Below are 23064 nucleotides of genomic sequence, written 5' to 3' on the forward strand. Positions count from 1 at the left end.
TATATTTTTATATATTAACTCTTCACAGAATACAGTTCTTATAATCTGATTGTAAGTTATAGTTGAGCATTGTTACTTTGGATTGTAGTTTTTCCATGATCAAATAAAATTTTGGTTAACATGTTCCACCAGCTTGAAGTACCAGTGGTACATGCATGGCTGTCCCATTGAGTGGCTTGTAACACCGATGGTATAAACAGATTTAATGACTTGGTCTTTTTACTAGAAATAAGTCTATAAATGGGCCAGTTAGTTACTTGAATTTGAATTATTACTGCCAAATACAGATATTAATATTGTGTATGCCAGTTGAAAATACTATGTTTATTTCATTAAATTAAAAGAAATTCGTTTACATTCATGAGTAGTTTATAAATAATTTTCTAAATTTTGACATGGAAATCTTACAAGCTCCCCATTCCTGGTATAATAATACACATTTATAGCTGCTGTAGCACAACTTAGTTGTATTTTAACTTTTTATACCATTTTCATGTTTTTCTTAAGGAACTATAATATGATGGCATCCAATCTGCTGAATCAAGGCCTTTCTTTGCATTATTGTAATCAAACACCCCCTGAGAAGTAGTATAAGCTGTCCAATGGGACCGTCAGTCATGCATGGACCATCAGTGGTTCAAGCTGTTGGACTCTTTCATGTTAAGGAGAATCCAGATATTTTCCTTATTGAAACATAAGCAGAGTGTGATCAGTTTGTGTGAATTACTTTAAGAGACTTGAGAGAAAAGATCCTTTTATATCTTGAACACAGCTAGAGTCAAATGCATATAGAGTCTGTGAAAAATAAATTTCCTGTTAGTCTTGGTAGTTTCTTACTATATTAATTCTATTTTGAGGACTTTTATCCTAAAGAAGTGATCAAAAATATGGACAGATAAATGTCCCCAAATCTTTATTACTGTAACATTTATAATATTGTTGGTTTTATGTTTTTTTTTTGTTTTTTGTTTTTTTGGTACTGGGGATTGAACTCGGGTCCTTGTGCTTGCAAGGCAGGCCACCGAACCGCTGAGCTAAATCCCCGGCCCAAACATTTATAATATTGAAAAAATAAACAACTTACATATCCAGCAAAGGAAGAGTGATAGTAAACTGTGTACTGTATAAGTCATAATATAATAACTAGCCTGAAAAGTGTTTAATGAACTAAATTTCTGTAAACAAAGCAGAATATGAAATTCTATAAAGTTTGTGATGTCAAAGCCCTTTCTACCCCACCCCTCAAAAAACAGAGTGAAATATACCAAATATTAGTTTGGAAAAAAAATCATGACTTCAGATTTCTTACAAACCTATCTATTCCTATGACTTAGCTAAGTTCAAAAAATTATGCAAAATGTAATTTTTAGATATTGTTTCTACCATAGGTAGTAATAACATGTAAAGAGATATGTTCAACTGCTTCATAGACGGACAGAATTTCTTTAGCTACAAGTTAAGTATTGTTGGTGTGAAAATCCAAAATTTGAACTGCTCCAAAATCTGAAAGTTTGTAATCACCAACATGCCAAAAGTACTTGAGCTCATGTGACAGATCACAGTAAAAAAGCAATATTTAGTGAAAATATAGTGTAAAATTACTCTCAAGCTATGTGTATATGAAACAAATGAATTTCACACTTACACTTGTCTCATTCCCCAAATGTATCATTATGAGGATTCAGTTATTCTGAAATATGAAGAAACCTGAAACCCAAAACACTAGTGGTTCCAACTTGTATTTTAGTAGGCCTCTGCTTTATTTGGTGAGAAAGGTTTTCACCAACGTTTTAAATGATGATAATATTGTGCAGATAACAAATACTAAGGGAATATATGATCTACCACAGAGGAGGAAGAATTAAGGACATTTTGTGTTTTGCCTTTTATGTATCTTTTTGCAAAACTTAAATTATTTTGAGAAGCTTTCACTGTTAATGCCTTCACTTTTCTGTGGAAAGATATACACAATAATGAGAAATTGATAATATTCTGTTTTAGGTGGAGATTATAAAAAATGTACTTCAGAAATATTTGCAGAAATAGAGACCAATCTGAATGAAGTTAGAGATGAAATTTTTACTAAACTTCAGCCTCAGCTTAGATGTACATTAGGTAAGTAATTGGTGACTTCTCTGTCATAAAAAATATGTATATCATATGAAAATACATTGTTTTAGTACTTTGGATGATCAGATTCTTAGGAGAGAGAATCCAGGCAGTATGACTTAGAAATCTACCATAGGCTAAATCACTGTTGTGCAAAGCTATTCTATATAAATATGTAGGCTGGTATTTTACCTCTTGAAGTTGGTACAAGTCTCAGAACTAAGTGAATATTTGGGGGAGGGTACATCTTTTGTTATTTCTGCAAAACTTTTCCCTCAGTTGGCTGTTCCAGCATTTTCAACTTTGTGCATTAAAAAACACATAAGGAACAGCCAGGTACCTTGGCACACACCTGTAATCCCAGCACTTGAGAGGCCAAGGCAGGAGGATCACAAGTAATAATAATAATAAAAATGGCTGGGAATGTAGCTCAATGTTAGATCATCCCTGGTTCAATTCCTAGTTACTGCCCCCGCCTCATCAGGAAATTTAAAAGTCAGTACCAGTGCTAGGGCCCGATACCAAGTGAGTTAAGTCAGAAACTCAAGGGTAAGGTTCAGGTAATCAGTAATATTTAGAAGCCCCATATAGGATTCTTACATGTGGACAGGTTTGTAAGTCTCACTAGAGTAATTCTGCTTTTCATACCAATGATTGTAAGAATGGGCTTTGGGGGCCGGGGATTTAGCTCAGTGGTTCTACCACCTGCTTTGCAAGCACAAGGTCCCAAGTTCGATCCCCAGTACCAAAAAAAAAAAAAGGACTTTCATCAGTGGATTATTGAGATATATGCTAATGACCTTTTGGGAAGCTTTCTTACCTTTAAAAACAGAACAGTAATGGGACTTGCTATGTTCTTTGTGAATTAACTTTGGCTTTTGGGAGTAGAGGGAAGTAAGGGAGTCAAGAGTTTCTGTCTTTCTTATTTATTTATTTATTTTTTTGGTGGTATAAAAAAGAGCACTGGTGTTTTCTGCTTTTGGGTTTTGTTTTTTTTGGTGGGGGGGCTACTAAGGATTAAACCCAGGACTGCTCACCACTGTGCTACATTCCCAAACCTTTTTACTTTTTATTTTGAGACAGAGTCTTTCTTTTTTTTTTTTTTTTTTTTTTTTTTTTATGGATGGTTTCTGATATTTTTTTTTATTGAGTTTATTGGTACATTTAGGGATACAGTACAGTTACATTCATTGTTGGGATCATGTACCTTTACATGGCAAGTCTTGATTCTCATTTTTTTCCCCTTACCTCTGCCCTCCCTGAGACAGAGTCTTTCTAAGTTGCCCAGTCTGGCCTCACACATGATCCTCCTACCTGAGCTTCCTGAGTAGTTGGGATACAGGCATGTGCCTAGCTAGTACTGATGTTTTGTTTTTTGAGGGGGATGTCTTTTATTTCCCTTTTATTTTTACATTAACTTTTCTATTAATATTATGTGGTACTTGATATTAGTAATTACCTATACTATCTGTGCCTTCTAGGTTGTTTCTCAGTGAGTGGCTTTTTTTCAGGCCCAGTTGTGTCTGGAAGCATTTTCATTTTTACTTACATACCTGACAGCTTTTAATGTACTTGTTTGTCCCACAATTCTGCCCCCTTGTTTCTCCTTTGTTTTTCATGGGCTCCAACATTATGTTTGGTCTGTTTTTATAATATGAAATTGGTTTTCCATATACTGGATCTCTGGCACTGCCTCCTAGGCCTAAGGAACTGTTCTCATTTATCATCAGGTGTGTCAGTGAGATGAATAATCTTTTTTCTTTTTTATCAAAGTTGATTTACATACAATAAAATACCTTTTAAATGTATTCATTTAAATGTAATCATTACCATAATCAAAATATGGAATAGCTCTATCACTTAAACTTTTCACTAAACTCCTTGTCCCCCATTCTTTACCCCCACCCACTAAGGTGTTGGGTGAATATTCATTTCAAAGGACCTTTTTCCAGAAGATCCCTAGAGTGCAGACTAAGGGACTCCCAAGATTTATTCAGGAAGTGACCTAAGGTATGAGTTAAAAGTGTGGCTCCTACCCAGTCTAAATTACCACCCTTCTTGTCTCTGGTGTTTATATTTGGAACAAGGGTTCATCTCTCTCCCTCTACTTTGTGCTTGTTTTTCTATGTCATAGAGAAGGACTTTTAAATAATTAGTGTGTAATCATGATCAGTGAACAAGATACAGCTCTTCCAATGTTGTAGAAGTCCTTCCTTGTCTGTACTCCTACTCATTCAACAGTGATAGGTGCTATATTAGAGTTTATGGTCTTAACTAATGAAATCTAACCTGCTGCAGAAAGCACCTTAAAATCTTACTGTATCTTGTCATTCTGAACATTAACATTTATCACAAAGTACTTCACAGTGTAGAAGTGGAATCTACACTGACCCTTAATGTTGATTAAACTTTATCATAGGGTTTTGTTTTTTTGTTTTGGGTACTGGGGATTGAACCCAGGGCTTTCACACTGAAGTATATCCTCATTCCCTTTTTTTATTCTGAGACAAGGTCTTGCTAAATTGCCTGAGTGGGACTTGAATTTGAGATCCTCCCTCAGGCCCCTTGAAGTATTGATTAATGTTTTTAATGATGCAAACCTTTCAGTGACTCTTTGCTGGCTAGCTTTTCAGGTTTTCTTTTCTGTTAATTGCTCATTAGCATCTTCAGGCCACTTTCCCATCTTGTAATGGTGTGGAAGGGTACACAGTAGAAGAGAAGGAGAGCCTAGATGAGAGCCTCCCCTTTCTGCTCTTTTATGCTGGAACAAGTAGTTATGCACACAAGTAGGGAGAGAATATCTAGGAGACAGTGCTGGGACCATTGGGGATATTGGGCCCTTGCTTCACACCATAATCAGAAAAATACTTCAGTCTGTTTATTTAAAGACTTAAGTGTGAAAAGCAGGATAATAAACTTTGGAAGAAAAAAACATATGAATATTTTTATCACTTCCGAGTGGGGAAAAATTTTTTTAACATAAGATTAAAAAAGAGATTCATAAATATTAACCATAAAGTTTTAAGCCTTTTGGCATAGATAGTACAGAGAAGAAATAGCCAGGATATCTTCAAAAGAACTCTTTACACTTAAGTAAGATGTTAGTGAGCAGTTAACAAGAGAAAACTGAATGCATAGCAGAGAATCATAAAGGTTTTCCAAGTGTGAAAGTATTTCAGAGAAATACACAAATTGCACTGTGATAGGGTAGAGATTTGGGATTAAGTTCTAGAGGTAGAGACCACTTGATTTAGGCTAGATATTATAAAAATAAAAATTAGACATTCTACTTAGTACTTAAAATTTGTAATCTAAGGGAAAATGATTCGAATAAATTTAGAAGCTGTATAACTTACCTAAGATCTGTAAGCGTGTAACTTATTTAATTGTTTTGAGCTCTTGCATGATATTTCGTTCCCTGAAAACTTTATATATTTTAGACTTGATTTTATGTCATAATGAAATGTAAAATGCTTATTTTTTTGGTTTAGTTACAAAAAAGTAATCACTTAAAGGCTGTAATTACATACTAGTATTATACTGCCTATTCCTGTATAGTGTTGCAGTTTTCACTTTTGTGAGATTGATTTGTTTCTATTTATAAAAATATTTTGTTTAGATTTCTCCTTTTATATAAAAGTAATGGGACAATACCACAGAGGTGACTGTTAAAATAGCCTTTATTTATAAAATATGCTTAGCCAATAACACCTACTGTGTGTTTCGTGGTCCTGCCAAGGTGACTGTTCCTGCCCTCTCCTGCACAATTGTATTTCCAGACTTGGAGAACTGAACCATGACAGTAAGGCTCTGTTGGAGGTAGGGACTCAGAGTCCCCTGTGCCTTATAAGCTCCCCTCAAGATAGGAAAGAGAGAAACCAATTGGAAAATGAATGTAAGAGTGTGAAACCTATTTAACTGACAAGTTGATCTCAACACTAGAAGCCAATATTTACCATTTGGGTTTCATTTGAGTGACTACAAAATTCAAATCTTCTTAAAGATTTTGGAGTTTAAATTTATCATCATCATTATTGTGCTGGGATGGAACTTGGGACCGACCCTGCGATTGTGCGGCAGGCAGTGGCACCTCTGAGCTAAATCTCCAGCCCTGGAGTTTAAATTTTTAAGGAAAGGACTAGAATAAAATGTTAGAAGGAAAGGTAGCTAAAGAGTCAGAAGGCTGGTCCTTTAGCCCTTGTGTGTTTTTCCCTCTTAGAACAAGAGGAGCAAAACAGTGGGGTTTAATGGTTTTATCAAATTCTGATACTATTGTGTGCTGCTATATACATTTTTTTTTAAGTATCTGTAGCAACCCTTTACATTATTTTGGCTTTAATATGTACCATCATTATTAAGATTCTTTCTCTGCTGGGAAACATATAGAGATCTGAGAAGATAGTATGGATCATTTGTGTTTTTGTCCCAAGTTTTCATAAACAAAGAGGCTGAGGTGATCATTAAATCTATGCTGGACATTTTTAGTCAGATGCTTTTAAAACTTCCCCCTTCCCAGTTAAAAATGACTTTGTCATACTATAGTCACATATATTTATACTGTAAATATAGTGAGAAAAGACAGTAGTTCATCATGTTGGTTTACTTTTTGAGAGTGTTAATTGTAATAATTTTTCCTTTTCTTTTCGGAAGGTGAAAGGGAAAGCCCTGTGTTTGCATTTCCTCTGCTCTTAAGAATAGAAGCCCACATCGAAAAGCTCTTCACATATTCTTTTTCATGGGACTTTGAGTGTTCACAATGTGGACACCGATATCAAAACAGGTTAGTTTTTGTTTAAAATGGATTCATTCTTTTGAAATGGTTCTGAGTGATACAATTTGAATAAAATTTATTTGCACCTGTATCACTATTCTTGTCCAGTTCCTTTACCTTGATAGAATTTCCCACTATATTTTTAAGTCTTTTTACCACTGTGGGTGAAAGGACATATTTGGACATCAGAAATTGCAGTTTACTTGCTACTTTAAACTGAAAGTGTAAAAAAATCCATGGTTTGAGAGGCTGTTAAAAGTTTTTTAAGAATTTAGTGTTGTTAGGCCTTGTGGGGGGTGCACAGCTGTCATCCCATATACTCAGGAGGCTGAGGCAGGAAGATTGTAAGTTTGAGATCAGCTTGGGCAACTTACACTTTGTCTCAAAAAAATTTTTTTGAAAGGAATATATCCAGTAGTAGAGCACTTGTCTAGCATGCACAGCCCTGTGTTCTATTCATAGCATCACAAACAAAAAGCAAAGAATTTCTTTAATGAGGAGTGAAGACGTTTTCCCATTCCTTCCTTTAGTCCCATGAGAATCTGCCTGTACCTGAATGCTTCTGTAGGCCTTTAGGCGAATCTTAGAGAGGCCATGGTGATATACACTAAAATTTGGGTAATCCTCAACATTATGAAGTAAAAATGTGAATAAAGGTATTAGATAATTGCAATCTAAATACAGCATGGAATTCTTTGTAGATATGTATGTGTCTATGTATGTATTTTTTTTTGGTACTGGGAATTGAACTCAGGACCTTAACACTTGTGAAGCAGGCGGCATAACCACTGAGCTAAATTCCCAGGCCTGTATATATTTGTTTTTGAGACAGGGTCTCCCTATTTAGTTCAAGCTGGCCTTTAACTCACTGTGGAGCCTCAACTGGTCTTGAGCTTGCTGTGATCCTCCTGTCTCAGTCTCCCAAGTATTGATAGTACACAAGTGTGCACTACCACACCCAGCTTCTGTAGGTAAAGAGCAAACCGAGAGTTTCCTTTAAGAGAATGCTCTAGATCTTAGAGTCTGGGGAATGCAAGCAAGAGAAATTTTGTTTTTTAACCTGTTAAATTCAAAAGTGTTAGAACAGTGTGAGAATATTTTACTTACACCAGGGCTGGAATAACTAAGCAAGTAAGGATAAGGGCAGATACCTGTTTTCAGGTGTTCTGTCATTGACTTGTATAAATGGTCTGCTTTGCTTCTCACAATAACTCAGAAGTACCCTTATTTAACAGATGAGGAGACAAATACATGAACAGATTTAGAAGGTGCCCAGTGCCTCTGCGAATAGTAATTGGCAGAATCAGGAGGCACAGTTTAGATCTTCTGGTTCCTTAGGCTTTCTTACTCACTGGTAAATCCCTAATCACCACCTGGGTTTGAAATAATATAAAACAAGATTAATGATTAGAATTAGCTTAATTATAGCTTTTCCAGAATCCACATCCTAGTAGTTTGATAGCTTTTCATTAAGTATGTACTGTGTGCCAGGAATTCACCTGGCCATTGGAAGTAATTTTTATCTTGGCCGAATTCAGGCTGCTAGTTAGTCAGGGAGATAATATATGAACACATAGGAGAGGGCCAGTGATTTTGTAAGTAATTTGATCTTTGAGCTCCTTTACATCATCTTTGCACATGGGTTGGTAAACATGCTCTAGTGGTGTGGATAGACAAAGCTCTAAGTGCCCCGGGGAAGAAGCCACCAGCCATTTTGTTTGCATTTTGGTTTTGTTTCTTTAAAAAAAATTTTTTTTGGGGGGGTTTGTTTTTAAAAAACAAAATAGGGCCAGGGATTTAGCTCAGTAGTTCCACCTGCCTCACAAGCACACGGTCCCGAGTTTGATCTATGGTACTCCCAAAAATTAATTAATTAGTTAATTAATTAATGAATAGAGAAAAGCTAAAGTGAAGCAGCATTTTAGTAAATATATTTCAGTGTTATAACTCAAGAACTTCATAATGTAAAGGACTACCCAGCCAATGCATTTGTTTTTGGGCTACTATTTTTGTGCCAGTTTAAATTCTTTATGTTTGGTTTAGACAGTATAATCTGGAGAAGGTTAAAAACCTGGCTGTTGAAGGCAGACTGCCTAGATTCAGGGCTCCAGTTTATCATCGAACACCTGGAGTGTCCTGTGTATTTCAGTTTCCTCTGTTAAATGTTCAGAAGAGTAGAAACTGCCATTTAACCTTGTTTGGAGACCAGGGTTTTTTGTTGTTGTTGTTTTGATTGTTTTTGTTTTTGCTTTTGTTGTTTGGTGCTGGAAAGAACTGCTTTTGAGGCAGGGTGTGGTACCACTGAGCTAAATCCCCAGTCCCACTTAACCTTTTTTGAAGGTGAGTGCCTAGCACTGTGCCTTGCCTTGCATATAATGTCCAGAAATTGTAATAGGGCCAAGCCAGTTGTAACTATAGAGATGTTACAAATTAAATGGAATTAAATGGAATCTGAATTAAATGGAATCCTTTATTATGGTAGCTGGGTCCGGAGGGGACTCTAGTCTCTAAAAGCTCCGGACAAAGGAAAGTCATTTTTTAGCGTTTTTTTGTTTTTTGTTTTGTTTTTTGTGGGGGATACTGGGAATCAAACTCTGGCCCTTGTGCTTGCCAAGTGCAGTGTTCTTTTCAGGGCTTTTTTTATTTGGAGAGGGCTCAATGAGTGGGGGAGCACAAGCTGAACTTCACAGAAGCAGGACTTTGTTAAGTCAGTGGGGGTCAGGGGCAGTTTTACACAGGTTAATTAAAACAAAGTATTGCATAGGTGTAGGAATGTGGTAAAGATAACAGTTATAGACTCACACAGGATGCACTGATTGAGGTCTGTTGTGCATTAATTGAGGGGAGAAGAGAAAGGGGATCATCCGGAATCACTGGACTTTATACAAATAGAGTCAGCTTGGCTTTCACAAAACGTCATTTGTCATTTGGAGTATTAACACGTACTTGAGATAACTTTTATTTACAGTTATGTTTGAAAATGCATTTTAGCGGAATACAAGCAATATATTTGTTAGTACTTCTCTGTTGTTTTTGTATATACAATTTGTATATACAATACAATTTGTATATACAATTGTATTTGTTTATTGTATATACAATAAACTTAAGATTCCTGAGTTTTTGTTTGTTTTTTTTGTTTTTGTTACTGGGGATAGAACTCAGGACCTTGTGCTTACGAGGCAGGCGGTGGAACCACTGAGCTAATTCCCTGGCCCAAAATGTATGTTTTTAATAGCCAGTAGTTTTTTGATTTATGATGTCAGTATTTTTTACTGCATAGAAAAGAATCTTGTGTCTCTCCAGCAATAGGTAACTGCTCTTTTAATTAAATATATATATTTTTAAAGTGGATACAGCTGAAGTTCAGTGTACCTCTTAAAAAATCTTTTTATATGGTTATTGCTATCAGGTATTCAGAGTAAAGTGCAAATTTAGAACTTGAATAAACTATGAAAAAGCAAAATTCTTTCACAGCTAGTACTGTAATTTTTTTCAAAGGATCAAGCAAGTTAAATTGTACATATTCCTGGTTATATATTTGAAGACACCCCTTTTCATTTTTGGTTCTCAGTAATGGTTAGCCAGGTTGAACTGAATAAGAGATGAACTCTTAAATTTGACAACCTGAGAATAGCAGATTTCAGCGAAGGCCTTTATTGCCTCAGCATAGGACATCTAGCAGGTCTGGAGGCATCAATTGCTGCGACTGGGGACTGATACTGGCATCTGGTGAGTAGAGGCCAGGGATGATGCTACACATTCTCCAGCCCACAAAGCAGTGCCTCACAACAAGGAATTTTCTAGTCCAAAATATTAGTGCCACTGTGTTGAAAAGCCCTGCCTTTCACTTTCTTGCTTCAACAGAGTTGTAAAATGGAATATTTCATAAAGAGCGTCTTCACAGAGAACTTTCACACCAGAGATGGGGGGAACATCACCTTACTAATAATATGAGTTAGGAAAATAAGAGTATGAATAAGTAAATGAAGGGATTATTTTAGACATTGGTTTAAATTAATGTAAATGAATTTAATGTAAATGATTTTAAGTTGTGCCTTCTACTTTTATAGGTGTGTCAAGAGCCTAGTCACCTTTACAAATGTCATCCCTGAGTGGCACCCACTTAATGCTGCCCATTTTGGCCCATGTAACAGTTGCAGCAGTAAATCTCAAATAAGAAAAATGGTATTGGAAAAGTGAGTTAAAATTGCCTTATAGTTTTGCTTTTTTTTTTAATATGTTGAATTGAAAGTGTCAACTACACACTACTGTTTAGAAGTTTGAGTTAGCATATACTTATGAATTGCCAGGTGCTGGTCTTCATCAAGAGCTGGTATCCCCACTGAAAGTAAGCTGTCTTCAGTGAAATGCCACTGTAGCAATGACTGGTTGTCTGGCCTATCCTCCTGATCCTGATGTTGTTCTTCTTTTTTATTTCCTCATTTCTTTTTTCACTCCTCATTTCTTTTTTCACTGTATTGATATTAGACTTCAATTATTTGCTCTGGCCAAGTGTCTATAAAGTCATCAGATTTCTGTCTTAGATCTTAGCCTGCTGATTCTTCATTGCCTCGTAAGCTTTTTACTACTCTTGAACAGATGTGTTTTCATTATATTTCGCTGACTTTTCTGTTTGTCCTCAGTGGGAACATTGGTCAGAACTACCTTGTCCAGTGTTACCAGAGGCACTGTCTTTAAATTCACAGTCAGTTCCCTCTTTAGAAGTTCCTCTTGTTAATCCACTCGCCCATGTACCCATCCTCTTTAACATTAATTTTCAGTCTGAGTCTACATTAAAGAAATGAAGTATAACTTGGTGTAGTAAAGAATTTGTGACATCGGGGATTTAGCTCAGTGGTTCTGCTGCCTGCCTCACAAGCGCAAGGTCCTGAGTTCGATCCCTGGTACATCCCCCCCAAAAAAGAATTTGTGACATCGGGGATTTAGCTCAGTGGTTCTGCTGCCTGCCTCACAAGCGCAAGGTCCTGAGTTCGATCCCTGGTACATCCCCCCCAAAAAAGAATTTGTGACATTAACCTCTGGTGCCCTTGAATCTGCCAGAAACTCCTCAGAATCCTTCCTAAAGTTTATTCTCAGTGAAGTAATAAGTTATCTGTTAATTTAATACTGCCAAAAGGCTTGACAGAAGGAAAAAGGGACAGTCTCCCAGTTTTTGCTTCAATCAAAGCAGCATCGCCTTTGACATGACAAAGTGATCTTTTGCTTCATTGTAGTGTTCTGTGTTTTTTTCTCTATAGTGGTTGAGGATGAAGATGCCTTCAGCAGCACCTGGACTTCATCTCTTTAGTTTTTCTCTGTCCTTAAACTGGAAAGTATGTTTTTGGTTAAAGCACAGTATTCAATGTTTGTGTTAGTGTTAAGGTATTTCTCCTGAGCCAAGTGGTGTGCATCGTTAGCTTCTTTATTCTTCCTAGTATTGTCTTGTGTTTTCATTTGCTTTATTATTCTCTATGAATTTTTTTTTATAAATGGTTTAAACAGGTCCCCCTCCCCTCTTTTTTTGCGACAGTCTTGCTAAGTTGTTGAGGCTGGCCTTAAATTTGCAACTCTGTCTGATTCTCCTGAGTTGAGTGAGTAAATTACAGGTGTGCACCTCCACATTCAGTGACAATTTCTAACACTCAGATTGCTTTAGGTGTTTTGACCTTCCACCTCCCCATCCCCATTTTTACTGGAAAGCTCTGTCCTGTGGACTTCCACCCTTGGCTACAATTTCCCATTCTGCACTGGTGCATCTCTGAGTGTGGCACATAAGAGTCCTCCTTATACCCACTGTCACTCCCGATCCCAGTGTTTATCCTGGGCCTTATCCCCATATTCCATGACATTTATTGCCTATACATATTGAGCCCTTACAGAGTTCTGTGGTGCAGATAAGTTATCCTATGTATGCTTGCTCCATGGTGCTTATGTCATTACTTCATCTGTCCTGCTGCTTACAGTGCAATTTCTCTGTCTGCTTTCTGTCTTCTAAATATTTATTGATTCCTTGTTTGTTCATTTTCTTTCTCTATCTTTTTGGGCCAGTACCTGTTTTTGTCCTTCATTATCATTTGATAGCATCTGAGTGGGTGGCAAATTGGGAAGGAAGAGAAAGTGGCTTTAACCTGGCTTTGCTATCTAGTTTTGGAGTTTCATAAGTGGTTAGGGATTCTTATGGTAAGTCTTCCTTGATAATGAGGCAGAAAGGCAGTGGGGTATGGCCATCTGCCATCTTCCTTCGGTGCATTGAATTGCTTGAGGCTTCTTGGTAAATATAATTTCATCTGATGTTTATATTTGCTTTTTCTCAAGCCTCAGGATTAAGAATGAATTCATTTTGTTAATTTTGTTTGATGTGTTACTTGATTCGATTCCATTGCACATAACACTTTTTAATTATACTGATACCTTGCTTTACTTGCATTAAGGATTCATGCTGTGATTAGGAAACTGACCCATTTCAATCAAAAATATGTTTTAAGTTCCACTGGGGATATAAAACAAAATTTATAATTCAGACTTTTCCTGTATTCAAAAGTAAAGTGAATTGAATGTAAAATTTCACTCAAATTTTAAATGATGAGATCTTTATACAAGTCCTTTATAGATTTTTATTTTGAAATTTGTGTTAAGTTGATTTGGTACCTAATGAAATTTAGAAACAAACTTAATGTAGTTTCTAGGTATAACTTAAAAGTAATTAAACCTATCATGATACCATGAGTAATTGGATGGTACAGCATTTAGAAACTGTTACAAGTTCTCTTTGTCTCCGATAAGCCTTATCTTTAATATGTTCCCATCAGAGAAAAAGTCCATTATTAAATCAGATAAATGATACCTAGCAGGTCCAAATCTTCTGTCCTTTTAATTGTTTAGGAATTATATTCAGAGCGTGGTGATATAGAATGCCAGGATCTTAGAATCGGATTTAATTGTGCTTCTGAAGACTTTGAAATGAGCTTCTTAGTATTGCCACATTCTCCTTTAGGAGTCTGGTCATAACCTTCAGCTTTAACAGTGATTTTTTTTTTTTTTTTTTTTTGGTACTGGGGATTGAATTTGGGATCTTGTGCTTGCAAGGCAGGCGGTGGAACTATTGGGCTAAATTCCCAGCATCTTTTTTTTTCTTTTGAACAACTACTGAAGTAGTAGGTTGTGCTTATTGAACTTATTCAAGTGCCTCATTTTGAGGCTTTCATTTTTTAAGAAGATAAACTACACTATCCCCTACAAAATGTTGGGCAGAATATTAATATATAAAATAGTTTAAATTATATTGGTAATTAAGTTTTCATTGTTTGACAGAAAATGCTTTATTATTTATTACAAGATTTTTTAACTTCTTCCCCCAAAAAGTTTGTAAACCTTTGTTGAACAAAGTTTTCTAATCATACATTTTCTTATTATAGTTAGTATGATCAGTCCACTTATTTGAGTTGCTTATTTAATTCATAGTCATTTCTTGTCAGAGTCTGAAATGATAGTTGAAATAATATAATAGACCTTAAAATCTGAAACTTAAAAATTACATTTGCAGATATTTTTCTACCTAAAGTCTACCTTATTGCTGTTCAGATGTGTATAATATTCACATTGTTAAATTTGCATGTTCTGAAATAATGGATTATCACATATTTGGAATGAAAATTAAAAATGTACTCCAGGTCATTTGTACAAGATGTGGCTGTTAGTGGTGTGGAGTCTAGTTTCTGCTATCTTTGTAAAGCTGGTATTAATATCTCTTTATGCTTTCTTTCTCTCCCTCTAATATTGATATAGCATAGTATAGTTTAGTGGTACATTTTACAATCATGACATCTTGGATTCAGTGAAAAAAGTATAAAAGTGAAGGGAAAGAGTTCAGTGTTACAGCTTCTAGGATTTTGTAGGTTTTTAAATTTTGAGGACTTGATTATTCTCTAACAAAATAATTGATAGAGTAATTTACAAATTACTCCTTGTCAGTCTGAACAATATTGCATTGTGTACATTGATTCGTTTATTTCAGCTGAATAAATTTTGATAAGCTATGTTAAGTTTTGACAGCTGTTTCAATATTAGGAAAAGGAGTATTCAACATTTTTCTTAAATCCTGAGAGCTTTGTTGAAATTGAGTCTCATCTGTGGGTTTTGTTTTCTGGTTTGACATGTTGGCAGTAATGGTGAATTGTATTTTTAAAATCATGGATATCTTGAAATTTATAACATATCAACCCAGTGTTTTATTTTCTTCTATACGTAGTTACAAATTAAGCTTTTCCTAGATAGAAATCTTAATTTAATAGACTTCTGTACTTCTTACCAGAGAGAAAAAGGCCAAATTAATGTTCATTTGAATATCTTTGGCTTATTACCTTGTTTTTATATATTACCCCACCTAACAACTTGGGCATTTGTGGCCAAAGAATTCTGAAAGGTTTGGACTTTTCCTTTGAATTCTACAAAATAGCTAGTATGAGATCTTTTAAGTCAAAGCATTATTGCTGCTTATAGAACAATTTTTTCTTTAATGATCTGTCATCTTACTGCATGAGGCTTCCAGTTGTCAGAGATAACATTCCAAAAAGGTTTAGTGTTGCATACTTGAGTGAATTCTCCATTTCTAATTAAATCTGGAGGTCCTCAAGAAAAATTAAGTCCAGTTCGCCTTAGAAGTGTTAGTCTAATCACTTAAGATCATTTTTTGTATAAGCAGACACATGGCATTAAATTTGACTCCTCTTGTCTTCTCCCCTAGAATGTCTCCCATATTCATGTTGCACTTCGTAGAAGGTTTACCGCAGAGTGACTTGCAGCACTATGCATTTGAGTTTGAAGGCTGTCTTTATCAAATAACATCTGTAATTCAGTACCAAGCAAATGATCATTTCATAACTTGGATTTTACATACTGATGGTAAGTGTTTACAATGTTTTTGAAATAATAATAAGTGTGAAAGCCAAATACTAGTGGATTTTCTTTTAGATAAAATTTGCCTTATTTTCTCCCCCCACCCCATCTTTTTTTTTAACTGTATCAGGAATCATACTCAGGACTTTGTGCTTGCCAGACAAGCACAGTGCCACTGAGCTATCTCCAGCCCTTTTCTCTCTATTCTTGCCTTTGCCTGTAATTCTTCTGCTCCCTCCCCTCCTATGAAAAGTTTGATGAGTTTAGTATCCTTCCTAATTCTCCTATCATGTATTTCTAGGCCTATGTATTTTATGGACGTATGTATGATTTTTTTTAGACAAAGGATGAAATCATATTTGTTTTGCAGTTTGCTATTTGCTTAATATTTTTACTTTTATAAGATTAACATGTGTAATATATGTCCAATATAGAAAAATGAATGGTGGGAATTTTAATTTTTGAGATAGTTTATGCTTTTGAAAGGGAAATACATCAAATTGAAGGCTTTTAATTGAGAATAACAAAAATAAATTTTGCTAGTTGGCTATTGTAAATATAAACAAAATTCTGTTTCGTTTTGTTTTGTTTTGGAATAGGGTCTTGCTGTGTGATTCAGGCTGGACTTGTGTTTGTGTTGATCCTCCTGCCTCAGCCTCCCAAATGCTGGGATTACAGGCATGTGCTACCATGCCCAGCAAATTTTATGTTTAAGATTTAAACATTAGACTGTATTGCTCTTCTTTCACGGAAGTAGAATCTGAAATCATAGTTTGCTAACAGATATGGTCAAGGTAACACCTTTACTTAAACTTCTTAATAGAAGGCTGAATAAGTACAGTCCACAGATTTGGAGGATTTTTTTTCCCCTTCTCTTTCTTCCGTGTAGTTTAATGCTGCCTTTGATTCCTCACAGTGTTCTCTTGTCTTAGACAAGATAATGTGTCTTCTTAGAGCAGTGATGGCAAACCTTTTAGAGACCAAGTACCAGACTGCAGCCCAGAACCCACTTACTTATCGCAGAGTGCCAACCCTGTGATTAAACCTGAATATTGAGGTTTTAGTTTAGAAAAATCAACTCATACATTAACATCTTTTGTCTTAAAAACATAATAATGTGCACGCACAGGTACATCACCACTGTCTTAGAGTGTAGTATCAAGCCCTTGGGGCTATTTTGATATAAACATTTTCTTTTGTTTGGGTACTTTTCCTATTTGATATTTTCCTCCTAAGGTGGTTTGGATGAATGATTATAATACTATATTATGAAAGGCACTTTTCAAACTGAAACACGTTGAAATGTAATTATTACCTTGAAGTTTTACCCTATAACATTTTGGGAGGAGATAAATTCTCTATAACGTATGCCAAAATAAAAAACCAACTTATTTCAACTTCTTTTGCACTCCAGAGAATGTCAAATCCATTTCAAGTACAGCATAATTTCCAATCCTGATAGCATATATAAAAATTCATTTGATTAACTTATAAAAATGCCCAGACTCTACCACAGATCAGTCTTAGAGACTGGGCCAAAATAGCAGTATTGTTCTAAGTTCTCCAGATGTGTTCTTTGTAGAAAATAATTCATATAGGCAAACTAAAGAGTCCAGAGTTTCAGTGAATATAAGATAGTAGATTCAAGGGGCCGGTCATTTGGCTCATTGGTTCCGCCGTCTGCCTCACAAGGTCCTGAGTTCAATCCCTGGTACCAAAAAAGAAAGAGAAAAGATAGTAGATTCAAGAAGTGTAAGGGCTGAGGATTTAGCACAGTGGTTCAGTGGCCTGCCTTGCAAGCGCAAGGACCCGAGTTCAATCCCCGGTACCAAAAAGAAAAAAAAAAAAGTCTATATCCACATAAAACACAGAACTTTTAAATGACTTTGCTTATACATAGGGACAGTTAGCAGATCTGAACTATCAGACTTAACTATTGGAATCTATATTTCTGTTGTGTGATCAGTGTACTCCGTTTACTTTATGTCAGATATATATAAAGAGTCAATATTTTACTCTTGTTTTTAATTTTTTTCTTTAGGAAAAGTTTTTTAACACGTTGGATCTTAGACTTATTTATTGCTCTCACTTGTTATATTAGAAATTAAGTATTCTATTAGCAGCTAAATTGGCCTGAAGTAGCAGCTGAGGGAAGGTCTTTTTCTCCTTTAACTTCCCTTTTCAAGATTAATGCCTTGTAGGATGCCTAAAGCCTATGACACATAAGAAATAGCTTTCTCAGCATTAAAAAGTAAGTAGGATGGATATACTAATTCATACAAGCTGTGAGTTGTTTCTGTGTGCTTTTAGCAATCTGTATTTTTAAAAGGCAGATGCTTATATACAAGGAAAAGGGAAAGGAACTTGTAGTGCACTTTGTATGCTTAAGTGTCTGTAAACACTTGGCAGTGTTAAAGAATGCTGTACTGATTGTCTCTACTGCTAAAACAGTGTTTCCTAAAATACTGTGCTCTTGAAAAAAGTGGTTTGTGTGTTCACTACTATAATTCAAGGAATAGAAAATAATTTCACAGTGTACACAATGATGTTTAACATCATGCTTTATTTACCACATTCAGTTTCATAGAAGTAGGTACCTATTTGCTATGGCACAATTCTCATGACATTTTTATATTTTTTTCATAAATGTATAGATACTGACACATACAGTGGGGGATCAGTAATAAAAGCACAGATGCCTGTTGATAATTGGAAAGCTGTTATTTATCCAGACCTATAGTTAGCTTTTCTCAAATTGTCACGTGGTAATAAGCAAAATATAAACATGACTTTCTTTAACCCCACCAGCTCTTATCATCTAGCCATATTCCTTTACTTCTCAACTATCCTTTTTGTGTGTATTTTTTATTGTGGTAATGTATACATAACATAAAATTTGCCATTAACATTAGGTTTGTAATCCATTGATATTAAATACAAAGTTTTGTACAGACATCAATTTCTAGAATTTGTTCATCATCCCAAACTGAAACTACTCATTAAGCCTTAACTCTCCATTTTCTCCCCATGTCCAGCTCTGGTAATCACACTCTTCTGCTTTGTGTCTCTGATTTTGACAACCTTTAGGTACCTCTTTCGAGTGGAATCATACAGAATTTGTTGTCTTATGTCCTGTTTCATTTAGGATGTTTTCTAAGTTCGTCCATGATAGAGAATATTTAAAATTCCCTTATTTTTAAAGCTGAATGATAATCAGTATATGTATTATCCTTTCATCTACTGATACATTTGAGTTTTTACATTTTAGCTATAATGAAGAGTGCTACTGTTGATTAACAAGTATTGGGGTCTTGTTTCCAGTTCTTTTGGAAATATACCTATAAGTGAAATTGCCAAGTATGGTAATTCTGTATTTAATTTTTTGGAGGAATGGCTAGATTGTTTCCACGGCTTCTGTACCTTCATATTCCCATCAGCAGCACATAAGCAATTTCTCTACATCTGCCAACATTTTTATTTTGTCGTTGTTGTTGTTCTTTTTAAATAGTAGCTATCTTAATAGGTGTCTTTTTTCCCCATCTAAGGAATAGTTTAAGCAAGTAACTTGCTTATTCCTCATGCTCCAGTCAGCTACAGAATGACTCCTCTTCCTACCACATACCTGAAACTGTACATTGCAAAAATTACTATAAGTAATGGACTCTTCACAGGTTTTTTCTTTTCTCAGTACTTAAGTGTTTTGATACTGTAGACAATATTCCCAGTCCTTAAACTTGTCCCTTGTTTTTTGTCATCTCATCCCTGCTTGATAAATGAGAAGACAGACTCAAAAATAGGAATTGAAACATTGTATTGGTAATTGAGATAACAAACTTTATTTTATCTAGAAAATTCATACAGATGAAGCAGCTTATTCTATTTTCTGATGTTGGATAAATTTGGTGATAGTGTCTAAGACCCGAAAATTAAACATAATTTGTCTTGTTTTTAGTGGGTGTTTTAGAAAAGAGTATAAACTATCCAGAGAACTACTCCAGATTTTCACACTTCTTCATATGTTAGTCTATAACTTATTTTATCATCCAAATAAGGACTTTAATATTTGGCAGAGAAGAATGGTGACGAGAAAAAGGTCATGTGTTAAAATGTTCTTTGATTTGTATTCAGTATTTCGGCAGTTTAAAAGGCCAGAAGTGGACCTAGGATGGTGACTTGTGAATGTCTAATCTCTGACTTTTTTTATCATCCCCCAGGTAGTTGGCTGGAATGTGATGACCTAAAGGGTTTATGTGCTCAAAGGCATGAGAAATTTGAAGTTCCCGCTTCAGAGATACATATTGTTATCTGGGAAAGAAAAATATCTCAAGTGACAGATGAAGTGGCTGCCTGCCTTCCACTTAAGAAGACTAATGATCAGCATGCTTCCAGTGAAGAGAAACCAGCCTGTCCAGCATTTCGTTCTGTGGGTCAGGCTGCCTCAGCAGGAGCATCCTCAGTCATTCTACCCACATCTCTGTCACTTGCTCCTCATACTCTCCCACAGGACAAAGCTGCGGCTCATGATTACCTACTTTCAGATCCGAAAGTTGGGGTTGACAATAATATTTTACCTCTGACACTTGAAGGAACTGTCTGGAAAACTGCCTCACTTTTTCAGGTTAGCACTGAAGCGTTCCTACCAGAAAACACGCCTGTGGCAGAAAATACAGAACTTCTCAAAACAAACACTTTGCAATATCAAAAATCATATAAAGAAAAGGCCCAGGCCCAGTTTGTAGATTTAAGTTACCCACTGCAAGTTGTAAATACAAACACACATTTGGTACAGCTGAATGCGGAAAATACTGCAGTTACTCAGCCTGTGAGTAATACTCATGTTACTGGTCTTACACAGGGAATAAAGTCAGTGGAAGTTGAAAAGGATACTCAGTTAAAACAGTCTCTTTCATGGAAAACTGAGAAATTAGAACCAGAACAACCTTCTATATCTCAGGTATCTAACTTGAAAAAAAAAGAAGCCACAGCAGACCCACAGACTATGACAGCCAGATCATCAAAGAATCAGCCCCTGAAAGAAAATCAAAAGAAACCTTTTGTGGGAAGTTGGGTTAAAGGCCTGCTAAGCAGGGGTGCTTCTTTTATGCCGCCTTGCGTTTCAGCTCATAATAGAAACACTATAACTGATCTGCAGCCTTCAGTTAAAGGAGCAAATAATTTTGGTGGCTTTAAAACTAAAGGTATAAAGCAAAAGACAAGCCATGCATCTAAGAAAGCTCATAGATCTGCAGATAAGCCTGCAGTCAGCAACCCTCCACCAGGTCTTCCATTGTCAGAGAACGCAGCTGCTCATTCACATACAAGTGAGAATGCTGCTTCAGAACTTCTGAAGGAGCTGGAAAGCACCTCACATGGAACTCACCTCAGTCACCCTTCTCACAGAAGGGAAAATGGGGTTTCTTCAGCAAACCATGGAGATTCAGCTGAAGGTCAGATTCATAAGCTTCGTCTAAAACTTCTTAAAAAACTAAAGGCAAAAAAGAAGAAGTTAGCTGCACTCATGTCTTCCCCTCAAAGTAGAACACTTCCTAGTGAAAATTTGGAACAGGGGTCCCATTGTGAGTCTCCAAATGATTGTGAATCAATAGAAGACTTACTAAATGAGCTACAGTATCAAATTGATGCTGCAGATAATAAATCTGGATGTGCCACTATTTCTAGTGTGTCCTCATATAATAATCAAACTCATGAAGAAATTTTAGCAGAATTACTGTCTCCAAGTATTTCAACAGAGCTCTCAGAAAATGGGGAAGCTGACTTTAGGTATTTGGAAATGGGAGACAACCATATCCCAGCACCAGAACCTACTGAATTAATTGATAATTCCCAGAACATACATCTGAAACAGGAGCATAATTATTGCAGCCCCCCTAAGAGGAACCAATGTGAAGTTCAGCCAGTCCCACAAATAAACAATGCCTACATAAAGACATTAAACTTGGAGAGCCCCATGAAGACTGATACTTTTGATGAGTTCTTTTCTACTGCATTAACTTCTTCAGAAAATGACTCCTTAGACTTACCTCATTTTGATGAATATCTGTTTGAGAATTATTGAGTACTCGTTGACTCTTTTTAGTTTAGTATTTATTATTGCTGTTAGAAAAACTTAACTGTTTTCAGGTAGTATTTATACACTGTCCTTGTAATAACCATGAATGAAATTTAAGCTGCTGAAAGTTTACTTCGGGTCCTGCCCATGAAGCATATAACCCGTTAGACAAAATAATCAGGAATTGTTTTCTCCTTACTGATTTCATTTTGTAGTAAAGTATTGTAAGGAAAATGAGGATTTCAAATATTAAAGATGAAAAAATGTCTAGTTTCTAACAATTTCTACAGTTGAGTGCATTAAATTTCTGGATTTTAAGTTATGATTATGTTGCTCAAGAGAAACTATGGCTTGTACTGAAAAATTGTTCTCTAAAACGTTTGACTGGGTGACAGTTTTGCTTCTGGTTCTGTGGTTTTACATAAGAGCCTAAGGCTTTTTCTTTTTCCGTTTTTTTGTTTTGTTTTTTGGTACCAGGGATCAAACTTGGGACCTTGCTCTTGGGTGGCAGGTGGTGGTGGCACCATTGAGCTAAATCTCCGGCCCTAAGTTTTTCTTACCCCAGTATGGTGCTTCCTCAATGCCACTTGTCAACTTTTCTCTCCTTACAAAGGATGGCAGGAAATGATTACTAAACTTTGAATAATATTAAATAATCAATAAATGACCTATAAAAAGAAAAAGCAATCTGTGAAGGTGTGCCAAGGTTTGCATGCTGCCATAAATACCATCTTTCTTCTCAAGACATCTCTGTAATCAAAGTGAGATGCCAGCTAACAGTTCTGTGGGGAAGAATAACCATGCTTACAAAGCTTGCTACATGTTGGATTCCATTATATATGAAATGTTAATTCATTTAAAACAAAATTCCTATAAGTGAGATACTTTTATCACATTTTACAAATAAACAGTACATAGCTGGTAAGCTGTAGAGCAGGGTTTAAGTAGAAATCTTTACCACCGCAGTTAGACATGTTGAGTTTGTTACTCCTTGTTCTGCCTCTCAAACTTTATGTAAAGTTTGGATCCCCAAACAGTATTACCTCTAGTGATTTGAATTGGTTTAAGTAAAGAGTGGGAGTCGTTGGTAAAATATCTTTTCAGGAACTCAGTATTTCATAACTTGCCAAATTTATTCCCAAATCTCTCCTTTTTTTATTATAAATAAATATATATATATATATATATTCTATGGGAAAACTTGAGTTTTGAGTCA

The 23064-nt window shown here is 35.6% G+C and overlaps 1 protein-coding gene across 2 annotated transcripts in view; it reads left to right on the plus strand.

The window, feature by feature from the left end:
* Uspl1 (ubiquitin specific peptidase like 1) overlaps positions 1 to 22821 on the plus strand; it is a 34721-nt gene extending 11900 nt beyond the window's left edge. The window contains exons 5-9 of one of the 2 annotated variants that reach the window (XM_010623873.3): positions 2002 to 2115; positions 6760 to 6889; positions 10954 to 11079; positions 15627 to 15784; positions 19993 to 22821. In XM_010623873.3, the coding sequence (XP_010622175.1) occupies positions 2002 to 2115; positions 6760 to 6889; positions 10954 to 11079; positions 15627 to 15784; positions 19993 to 21854 (2390 nt within the window). In that variant the 3' untranslated portion in view covers positions 21855 to 22821. The remainder of the gene's footprint in view (positions 1 to 2001; positions 2116 to 6759; positions 6890 to 10953; positions 11080 to 15626; positions 15785 to 19992) is intronic. The other variant, XM_019207464.2, reaches the window with a different exon arrangement.
* Positions 22822 to 23064: the final 243 nt, after the last annotated feature.

The sequence above is a fragment of the Fukomys damarensis genome, unplaced genomic scaffold (assembly GCF_012274545.1).
Source record: "Fukomys damarensis isolate Sample0158 unplaced genomic scaffold, DMR_v1.0_HiC HiC_scaffold_38, whole genome shotgun sequence".
Lineage (NCBI taxonomy): Eukaryota > Metazoa > Chordata > Mammalia > Rodentia > Bathyergidae > Fukomys > Fukomys damarensis.